This window comes from Mustela lutreola, chromosome 12 (assembly GCF_030435805.1).
Source record: "Mustela lutreola isolate mMusLut2 chromosome 12, mMusLut2.pri, whole genome shotgun sequence".
Taxonomy (NCBI): Eukaryota; Metazoa; Chordata; class Mammalia; order Carnivora; family Mustelidae; genus Mustela; species Mustela lutreola.
The window spans coordinates 22,525,676-22,536,144 of NC_081301.1; the positions used below are offsets into that span (position 1 = coordinate 22,525,676).

The 10,469-nt window shown below is 52.2% G+C and overlaps 1 protein-coding gene and 1 long non-coding RNA gene across 3 annotated transcripts in view; one reads left to right on the forward strand and one right to left on the reverse strand.

The window, feature by feature from the left end:
- Positions 1–4,703, reverse strand: part of LOC131812346 (uncharacterized) — a 41,079-nt gene extending 36,376 nt beyond the window's left edge. Inside the window, exon 1 of one of the 2 annotated variants that reach the window (XR_009346307.1) lies at positions 4,630–4,703. This is a non-coding gene — a long non-coding RNA (uncharacterized LOC131812346). Of the gene's footprint in view, positions 1–2,056; positions 2,475–4,629 lie in introns of those variants that run through there. The other variant, XR_009346306.1, reaches the window with a different exon arrangement.
- Positions 1,191–9,150, forward strand: C12H9orf152 (chromosome 12 C9orf152 homolog). The gene is made up of 4 exons (XM_059141710.1): positions 1,191–1,344; positions 1,883–2,075; positions 4,664–8,583; positions 8,727–9,150. Exons 2-3 carry the CDS (start codon positions 1,883–1,885, stop codon positions 5,188–5,190), a joined length of 720 nt encoding a protein of 239 aa, XP_058997693.1. The 5' UTR covers positions 1,191–1,344; the 3' UTR covers positions 5,191–8,583; positions 8,727–9,150.
- The last annotated feature ends 1,319 nt before the right edge of the window (positions 9,151–10,469 follow it).

Sequence of the window (10,469 nt, forward strand, 5' to 3'; positions counted from 1 at the left end):
GTACTCAAAGAAAAACCTATACGTGAATATTCAGAGCACGAGCCAACTTTTCTGAGAGCCAACTACATCATTTTCACCAAAGACAACATTTGCACGTCTCCGCCAAGCTGCTGAGCCCCTCCTGAGGATCCAAAACCACAGGCATCCCTAACACAACAACTGAAACACACCCCTTCTCCTCTCCCACACCCTAGTCTGCTCCTTTCCTGGGCCCAGCTCTGTGACCAGAACTACCATTCATCTACCTGATATGGGTTAAATTGTGTCCCCCCGCCCCCAAATTCATACGTTGAAGTTCTAGCCCCAGGACATTTGAATGTGACCGTATTTTGGAAATAGGGTCATTGCAGATATAATTAGTTAAGATGAGGTCATTAGAGTGGGCCCTAATCCAACATGACTGTTGTCCTCATGAAAGGGGAAATCTGGACATGGAGACAGGCACACAGGGAGACCGCGGACTCCTAGCCTCCAGAATTCTAAGACAATACATTTCTGTCCTTTATGTTCCCAGTCTGTGGCACTCCATTAGAGCAGCCCTCGAAAACACACTGCCCAGTGGAGACTTCCTGTCCATCTCTCACTCCCACTCCTGGTAACTAGACCCCATGCATTTCGGCTCCAGAACGGCTCTAGAATTCAGCTGCTACCCTTTCCACAGCCTCCGTAGGTGTGTTGGGAAATTTGGTTCTCTGCAAGCCTCATGTTAGGACAAGATAGACAGGGACTTCGCTGACCGAAAGGCACAAGGATGGATCCAAGCTGGCGCAGGGGAGAGAGAGTCTAGGATTCCAAGGGGATATAGAATTGGTGGGGCTGGACAGCAGGGGTGAGGGTGCGCCTCGCTGCGGGTAAGAGAAACACCAGCTCCCTGCTTGGCTGGAGAAAGCTGAGTTGGAGCAGGCTGGTGCAAATGTCAGAGAGCTGCGGCTGGCCAGAGGACAGGGCTCCCCTGCCTCTGTCCCCAGGGCAAGGTTTGGGGCCGGGCTTCCTCCTGGGATGTGTGTGCTGGGTGAGTGGAGATGGGGGGGGGGCACCTTTGCTGCTGGGGTTCTCAGGGGCATGGCTGAAGCGCACTGTGAGGCACAGCTTTGTGAGGCTGCAGAGGGTGCTCCTTTTCCATCGAAACCAAACGAACAGGTTTGCCCATGAGATTCCAGGTCTCAGTCCAAGAGGTGTGAGCTGAGCAGGCGCCTGGCCCAGCCCAGCATCAGCTCCCCGCTCAGGGGGGACGCGGGACACTGCGCAGGAACTCTGGGCTTTAGACTCTGAACACTGGGATCCAGCAGTGAAGGACCTGGAGCACGGGGCCTCCCTGGGCACCCAGAAGGGCTCAGAGCAGCTGTGCGTGCCTTGCTCTTTCTCCCCTCTTCCTCCCTCACCCCACGCCCCTCCATCTCGCTCTAGGTCCCTCCTCCCCGCTGCCCTGCCGGCACCTGCCCCCATCTTTCCCTCCTCTCTCATCCCGTTAGCCCCCTTGGCCCTACCAGCTTCCTCCTCTGTTCCTTCCTTTCCTCGTGGGGACCCCTTTTTTCCCCTCTCCCCTCTTCCCTCTGACTCCTTCTTTTCCTCCCCGCTTCCCCTCTCCTGCTCCCTCCCTCCCCCGCCATGGCTCCCCACCTCCTCCTCCCCTCAGCTCCACTCCTTTCCCGCCTTCCACTTCCCCTGCCCTCCTCTCCCCTCCATCTCCCTTCACCTCCCTTACCTTTTCCTCCCCCCTCCTCTTCCCCTCCCCCCCCTTTCCACCTGCCCTCCTCACCCCCCCCACCGCTCCTTCTCCCCGCCCCCCACCGCTTCTCTCCCCCCCCCCCCGCCCCCCACCGCTCCTTCTCTCCCCCTCCCTCGCCCCTCCCATCACTGTTTGTTTTTCTCCCGGATCCAGATGAAGGGGTGGCCCAGTTTCTGCCCTGCCCTGCCGCATTTCTGGCAGCTGGAGTCTTGCTTCATGGCGGAGGGCTCGGGCCCTCAGGCCCCGGGGAAAGAGCCCCCACTCAGCATCCAGGTCCTGCGAGCCCAGTACGAAGGCTTGCGAAGGCAGCAGAGGGCGCGGGCCTACCTGGTGGTGCTCCCGACAGGTAGGGCTGGGCAGGTGCTGGGACAAAAGCCAAAAGCGGAGGGAGGAGGGCCTGGCTATGGGCACGATGGGTGGTGGGCTGCGGCCAGGGCCGGTGGGGGCTCTGTGGGTCCTCCTGGTGGGAAAGAGCAGGCAAGCCAGCAGAGCCCAGCAGGAGGCCAGTTCTGGGCAGCTCTGCTTGGCTCAGTTCCCCTGCAGGGGCCTCAGCCAGGCATTAGCCAGCCGCCTGCTGTATCCGGCCTCCATTCTTAGGTTCTCACCTTGCCAGACTGTTCTGCCTGGTGGAGGTGGCTCGGCCCCCTGCTGGGCCAGGTGGGGGGGGGGGGTGATGGGAGCACTTCCTGGCTGGGTCTCCCCTCCTGCAAAGCAGAGAAACTGGCCCTGGAGAGAGCAGACATGGTGCTCCCAACAGTCCGCCATGGGCCAGAGGACATGTGGCGCTCAGGGACCCAGACTCATGGAGCTTACTTATCATGGTCTCAAACAACTTCTAAGGAGGCATGAGATACAGAAGACTCAAGGAGAGAATGCCTCTTCCCTCTGGGAACTCAGATTTTGTTCCTGGATAAGTTAGGAGCATAAGGCTCCACCCCAGCCCTTCTCTCTAACAGAGGAATGAATGGGTGGAGGGAGGTGGGAAGAGCAATGCTGTGCCTGAGGGTTTCTTCAGGACTCCCTGAGCGGCCCACCCAATGCTAGGCCAGCTGGGAAGGAATCAGGGGCCAGAGGGACATCACCATCTGGAAGGAAGTGTGCTGCCCTGTGGAGATAACAGTGGTCCCACGGAGCAGAGGGTGCCCAGCTCCCATTCCTGGGGCTGTTCTGTGTGAACTGAACTGGCACAGCCAGACACTCCCCATCACTGCAGGGTGGACACCAAAAGGTTCCTAAAGGTCTAGTCCATCCCCGAACATGTTTATTAATTCAGTCATTCAGCAAACAAGAAATTAAACCACTCATCAAAGCAAGAGAGTACCAGGCTCAGCAGACTCAGAATTCGGACGCACATTGCAAAGACAGGCCAACTCGACATGCCCCTGCTCCAACCCAACCCTCTGGGTCTTTCTCCCACACTCTGTAACTCAGTGTGCTCCCCCCCCCCCACCCCCGGCCCAGCTATCCTCACTGATCAGTTTGGCCAGGTTAATGCCAGAAGGCTGGTCGGACCAGACTCTGATTTGTCAGGGAAGACTTCTGACTCCCAGATGAAGTCAGCCACTCAGCAGGATCTGTTTGGGGTCGGGGTCCAGGTGTACCCTCCACTTGGTCTTTTTCCTTGTCCTCTGTGGCCCCCGAACTGGGACTGACAAGGAAGGAGGCTCCTTTCTGCAACCAAGTCCTGCCCATCTGCCCGGACATAATGGAGAGGATACTAGTTCCAAGGTTCTCCTATCACATGCCCTCTTCCCCTCTTCCCAAATAAGTACATAGCATTCTGGACTTTTAGTCAGGGCGTCTATGTCCAGAAAAATCAGGTAGTCCTGAAGTGGGAACACATTTTCAGTCCCTCTGCGGTTTGCAGAGATGGCCCCACCAGTCCTGTTTCCTTCAGACTCCCAGATCCGGAGCTCTAGGGGCTTCCTTCTGCCTTCATACCTCAGCACCGTCTCTCCCCTCCTGCGCGCACCTGTCCCATCCAGGGCCTCCAGCAGGGACAAGTGCCACGAGGCTCAAGGGAGCCCCACTCACGATCCAGAGGCAATAGACCAACTCTCTTTGGAATCCCTTTCAGTCACTGCCACCAAGGGTTGATGATAAACTGTCGTGTGCCACAAGGTGGTAAAAACAGGTGCCCGAGAATAAGAGACACCAGTCTGGACCATCATCCCTGCAGCCAGTTCAGAGAAGCGGGAGCTGCTGTAACTGTGTTCCCAGATCAGTGTCTGAGGGGTGGGAGAAGGCGAGGCTCCAGACCTCCAAAAGGAGCTGCTTTGAAATACCGCTCCTCCCTCCTGCACCTTGGGCTGTAAACCCATTATGGGAATCCCAGAACAGAAAACCCTGTAGGTGAAGAGTAATCTTTTCCACTGGCCAGTGCCTGTGACTCTGTTCCATTCTTCCAATCTGAACACTCGTTCCCTAGCTCTGCCCTGGGGTCACCCCCTCACTGCAGTTAGGAACTGGAGTCGATTATTAAACTCTGTTCTGCTTCAGATTTTTGTCATAGCATCGGTTCCCCCCTGCAATTTTCTTGTAACACATTCCTTTGCTTAGTGTTTTCCTAGCCCACTAGAACCTATCCGTGAAGATGTGGATTTTGTCTCGTTTGCTGCCGTATTCCCTGAACCTAGAATGAATGATGCTTGGCATGTAATAAGTGCTCAATAAATACTTGTTGAATGAATGAGTACATGTGCATAAGTGTGTGTATGTGTTAGAGAGGGTTTGTGTGGGTGTGGGTGTGAGTGTGTGGGCAGGGAAGGGAGGGGACAGGTGGGAGCAGGTACAGTGGGATCGCGTGTGACTCACGTCTATGTGTAAATACATATTTGGGATAATATTCCCATGGCTCGAGACCTCTGAGACCGCCAGAATGAGCGCTGCCATGTACCTACCAGTGGTGACCCTGCTTGTGCCTTGCTTTGCCAGGAGGACACACGCCTGCTCCGGCTGAGTCCATGGTCAGTCCTGTTTGGATTAACAAGGAGAGAAGACATTCAGTGTCCCTAGAAGAGGCAGATCTAGAGGCTGAGGGGATGCTGGAGGAGGCCAACGGAGGCTGTCTTCGGGGCCCTGAATCTCCATGGCACGCACACCTGGAGATGTACCGCTGCGTTCAAACCTTCCACCAGGAAATCAGTCTTCCAGTAAAACACAAGAACAAGCTCATGGGGTCCAAACAAAGACTCCCTCAGGAAGGAGACCCAGGTCTGTTTGAAAACAATCCGATGACCCAGCAAGGGTCCACCAACCTACCAACAGCCCAGTGTGAATGTCCGGTGAGCAATGCCCAGACAAAGGCAGAGGGATCTGGCTTGAAATTGGACGTTTGGCACCCTCTTTCCAAGAAGAACCCACACAGGTCTGGAAAGCCAGCTCACTATCCATTTCCCCAGAGGAAAACGCCCAGGATCTCTCAAACCGCCAGGAACCTGGGCTTGTATGGCCCAGCCTAAAGCTTCCTACTCATCCAAATGTCTCAACGTTGAAACTATGGATGGCCTCATCCAAGAACCCAGGAGGCAGAGCCATGAGTCGGGCCTCTAGCTAGGAGCAAGAACCAGACTAACTCAGTGGTAGGGATTTTGAACTTCATGGTGGCATGGTCTTGTCCTTCAGAAAAGAAGAGATTGCCTAGGCCAGATCTCACACAGTCTAGGATGAAAGAGTGTATCTGATCAGGGTGGCCCCACTGTGCTTGTATATGAAGACATGACTGGAGCCCTAGATGCCGATTCCTTGGGAAGGCCCCATAGGCATCTTCTCTGTCCCTAGAAATGGGAATTTGGGAATGTGATACTGGCACCCTAGCCATAGGAATGCCTTAGCAGGAGCACAGGAGTCAACGAGTGTGAGCAGCCTTGTTTTCAAAATGTTCTGATGATTTCTTACATGATCTGGAGATGAGCTCTGAGAATTGCCTTTTTCTGCTTACTGTGTCTGGAGGCCAGATCACTGAGAAGTCCTTGGTAGTGACCATACCATTTCAGCGGAGGCTCCCTAAGTATGGTCACTGTGGGTTGAAAGAAAAACTCTACTGTTTTGTGTGTTTAAGACATGTTCAGGAAGGTTGGCCATCTCTCCCCTCTCACTGAGACTACACGTTCCAATGTCATCACAGGTATATTTCCTTCCTTCCTCCCCTCTGCTCTTGCCTTCCTACCTACCTGCCTGCCTGCCTTCCTTCTATCCATCCGTCCATCTCACTTATCTGTTATCTCACCTTCCCTCCCTTTCTCTCGCTCTCTCTCTGTCTGTCTCACTTTCTCTCTCCTAATTAAGTTATTAAACACTGCCAGGCCAGTCACTGAAGATATGTGGTAAGAGGAGCCTGAGCAGGAGACAAGGAAATGCTCCTGCTTGGAAAATACATATGCCCCACAAACTCCTTCCTTTTCAGCTGAATTTGAAGCCCTCAGATCCTTCCTGGGATATGTTAAACTTAAAACAAAGGGAAGCAGGTGTTACTGCTTGGGTTATGGGAAGAAAGTAGGTCTCTCCTGGTTAATGTTTAACTTTAGTAATGATACTTAAACACACCAAAGGTGCCTTTCCCTCATATCAGATAATCTCTCTGTAAAGTTTCACTTGTATTTTCCTCTTTTTGCCCCAACAGTGATCCAGTCTTGTCTATCTACACCCAGAGCTGTTAACTAGGTGTGTCATTACTTGGCAAAAATCCATGTGTGCCTGCTTCTTGGATCACCCAGAAATCCACTCCAATTTGGGGATTGGATTTCTGGGAATAATCAATAGAGCCATTGTTCATTTATTTTATTATTATTTTTTTTTTTTAGTCTAATGAAAACCAGGACATTTTCTGAAAAACCTTTGTCCTTTGCTTTGTTTTGAAGAGGACCGCCACATGCAACCTCTCTTTCTACAATGCGTTAGTCAGGATAGACTGTGTTTTGCTGCAGAAACAAACCCTCCAATCTCACAACATGAGATTGTTGTGACTCACAAAAAGTCAACGAGTATTTGGGCGAACTTCCCAAATCCCTACAATATCAACACTGGTTTCCCTAATCGCTGTAGCAGGAGGAGAGAGTGTGCTCACTAATGGTCAGGTTCCAGCTTTCAAATCACTTCTACTTACATTTCATTGCCCAAAGCAAGTCTCACAGTCCTATCTTCACTTCAGGGACATGAAATCATCCCATTTTCCTGGAAGGAGGGAAAAATTGGAAGACACGGGTGAGCAGTACTAATGGCTAGCACGGCAGATGGGGGTCAGACAGATTTCATTCTGAATACAAGGAGTAGCCATGAAGAGAGTTACATATGAGACTACAATGATTTAATTTGTAGTTTAACCAGATTACTCTGATCATTCAGAGAGAATGAGTTGAGGGTCACATTAAGAGGCAACACCAGGGGAAAAATGGCCAAGGCAAGTTCAGTGGGAAAGATGCTGTTATTTCAAGCACGAGTAGGAGCCGAAGAGATGGGGGAAAAGTGGGTACATTGCATATGTATTTTGGAGCTAGAGTCATTAGGATTTACTGAAGGAAGAGTAGAGGTTCCATTTGAAGGATCCTGAGTTTGAGATGTTCGTGAGACACACAGATGCAGATATCAAATGGGCCAGTGGACACCTGAGACCAAAGTTCTGGGCTGAATATGAATTACATATGGTGGTGTGAGCATGTGGAGGTCCTGAAAAGGACGAGGCAAGGCCAGTAGACCTCTACCCAGTGTGGAGAGAAGACAGGGTCCAGAATGAATCCTGAAAATGCATAATTCACTTAATTGAAAAGTCTCTAAGGATTTTTCCAATCGGACACTGAAGAGCAGGACCCTGACTAAGAAGAAAAGGAGAGCCCGGGTGCTGGGAAGTTACAGACCTTGAGAGGCAAGACATGGCACGGGTCACTCCCCTAACTGTAAGCCTTCCACAAAGCCCTTTTCTAGATCCACATTCCTCTGTCTGAAGTTGCTTTTTCTTGAGCCAGGGTTTAAAAGGCCAGAGGCCAGGGCACCTGCGTGGCTCAGTCATTTAAGTGGCTGCCTCTTGATTTCAGCTCAGGTTGTGGTCTCAGGGTCGTGAGAGGAGCCCTGCGTCAGACTCCACACTCACAGGGGAGTCTGCTCAAGATTCTCTCCCTCTCCCTTTGCCCCTCCTCTGTACCCTCTCAAAAAAAATGAATGAATGAATGAATGAATGGCCAGAGTTCAAGAGGCAATCCCTGAGTGGTAGAACTTTTTAGCCAAGAACACAAGTCAGTGTCACCAAGTTCAGGTCAGAGCCAACTGCCTGCCTGCCGTCGCGGCTGACCGGACAGGGAGGCACCTTTGCCCCAGAGGCCTGGCCTTCCCTGGACTGAGTTGTTCTCATACTCAGGACCGGGCAGGGGCAGTGGGGGGGGTGGTGGTGGTGGTGGTGGTGGTTGAGGATCAAGTGTTCTCCTCAGAGAGTTTGAAGGGAGAGAGGGCAAGAGCCGTGCTGGTTTGGAGTCCTTCCTCTTCCCACAAGGCTGCTTCTGCCACAGCACTGGACCAGAACCACGCCCCCGTTGCTCAACCATACTCGCACTTCTACCAACCCATGGGCTGGCACATGTGCTCGGGCAAAGGGCTCAGCTTACTCTGGGCTGTCATACCACCCACAGCTCTGATTTCCTCTCTCCTGCGCTGGGCGGGACTGGAGCTCACCTCTTCCCACACCCTCCACGGTGCTAGCAGAGGAAGGTTCTTGGCCACTAGAGACCAACCCACATCGGGCCTCCCAGCCTTCTGACCACAGCGAGGACCCCCCGACGTGCTGCTGCTGATCGGCTTCAGTCTTCCGGGCTCCAGTCTCAGCATTGCCTTTGGGAGACATGACCTTGGCTGAGTTAGAACATGAGGTGATGATAGCTCCTGGGGGCAGGAGCAAGGACAGGAGGGTCCTTGGCATTAGCTGGCAATTCCATGTGTCCCCACTAGGGGGCAGTCTCCCCTCATGCCACCTCAGCCTGATTCCCTAACTTTTCATCCCTATGCTTCTCAGGCTCCTGGAGATGACAGACTCCCTCTGGTAGCTCCAGCCCACCCACCCCCTACCCATCAGAGTTCCACCTCTCTTTCCTGGGTGCCCCGGTCTCATCTCCTCTCTGCTGGCCCGGCCAGGGCCTGGGCACACAGGCAGAAGCTGTCTCTGCACCCATGACCCACCACCACTTTCGCAAGAGAAGCAGACCCAATCCAACGATGATGTCTCTGGGTTACAAAATTGAAATCCAAGGACAACCAGTCGCACACAACCAACCAGGCACTGGGTTATCATCAATCAATAATTTCCTCACATTGCTTCCCTATCTACTGTATGAAAGTCTGTCCCTGAGCTCCTGTTGGTGGGGCACCCCTAAGCACTTTTAGTCCGCAGCTAGCGGATCTGAATAGATTTTTGCTCAAATAAACTCTTTAAATGTTTACTATGTCTCAGTTTCTCTTTCAACACTACTATGCTACACTGCTTCCTTCTGATTCCTTCCCTTCCTTTACTTCTACACCATCATAGCTAGGAAATCCTCTTGAAATATTCTGACTTGAAAACTGTGGTGAAATTGGTGCCTCTATCTGGAGGCCAGAGAGAACCCTAAGACTTTTTCGAAATACTCTGCTTCTTTTTTCTTTCTTTCTTTCTTTTTTTTTTTTTTTTTTAAAGATTGTATTTATTTATTTGACAGACAGAGATTACAAGTAGGCAGAGAGGCAGGCAGAGAGAGAGATGGGGAAGCAGGCTCCTCGCTGAGCAGAGAGCCCAATGCAGGACTCGATCCCAGGACTTTAACCCACTGAGCCACCCAGGTGCCCCGAAATACTCTGCTTCTTAATGCCTAACCCCGTTCCAGCCATCCAGGCATTGGTTATCCCTACTTTGCACGAACATTCCTTTAGGTCTCCTCCTTACTGTTGAGAAAGACCTAACTGACTCCACATCCACATTTTCCATCTGCACATAAATTCCTGAAGTTGATTTTTTTTTTTTTTCTGACTGCTGTGATGACGTGTCTTCCCCAGCGCATGAGCAAGACGCTTCCTAGAAACCGTATTCAAGGGAATGGACATTGCATTTCAATTTTATTCCTTGGCTCTGGGTTTGGGCGGTTGCATTGAGATTTCCCATTCACTTCTGTCTGGGAAGACAATACACTCACTATGTATTTTTAATCCTTTTATCTCCCCTTTGTCTGTTCCTTGATGAATCTACCACCTGGCTGTTTTAATCCACCCCCTGAATTCCTCAAGTCCAGGATCATAACCAAGGCCGGGCAGCACGCCAGCCTCTCAGCCTTGGCCAAGAAATGGAGGAAGGAAGAGAAAAGTTGCTGGCGGCACCTTCTGCGGACCCACACTTCAAGTGTTTTTAAGCCCGAGCTTTCCCTCCGAATCCATGTGAGATCTGATTAGCATATTTTTTCCCAATGCAGGCGCCGCTCTCCTTCACAAGAAGTGTGGTGCTCTCTTGGTTAGAGGGTTCTGAGAGAGCCCATCTCCGCTCCTGCCCCAGCCGTGGACACCCGCCCTGCCAGGCTGAGGTTCCACTTGCCAGATCCTCCCCCATTACCAGACCCTTGCTAGCTCCTTTTAAGGTTCTGGCCACTGCGCATGTGGCCACACTTGCAATCTGAGGGCTAGGGGAGACTTTCCCCCAGATCCCAGGTTCCTCTCTGCTGAGCTCTTCTACCCTGTGCCAGCAAAATTGTTGGGAAGACCCCCGACCACCCAAAATTGTTGGGAAGACCCCCGA

Excerpts from the sequence above, each read along its gene's own strand:
- C12H9orf152 (XM_059141710.1), top strand. The coding sequence starts at position 1,883 with ATGAAGGGGTGGCCCAGTTTCTGCCCTGCCCTGCCGCATTTCTGGCAG. Across the intron at positions 2,076-4,663 it reads CCTGGTGGTGCTCCCGACAG|GAGGACACACGCCTGCTCCG; the intron begins GTAGGGCTGGGC and ends TTGCTTTGCCAG.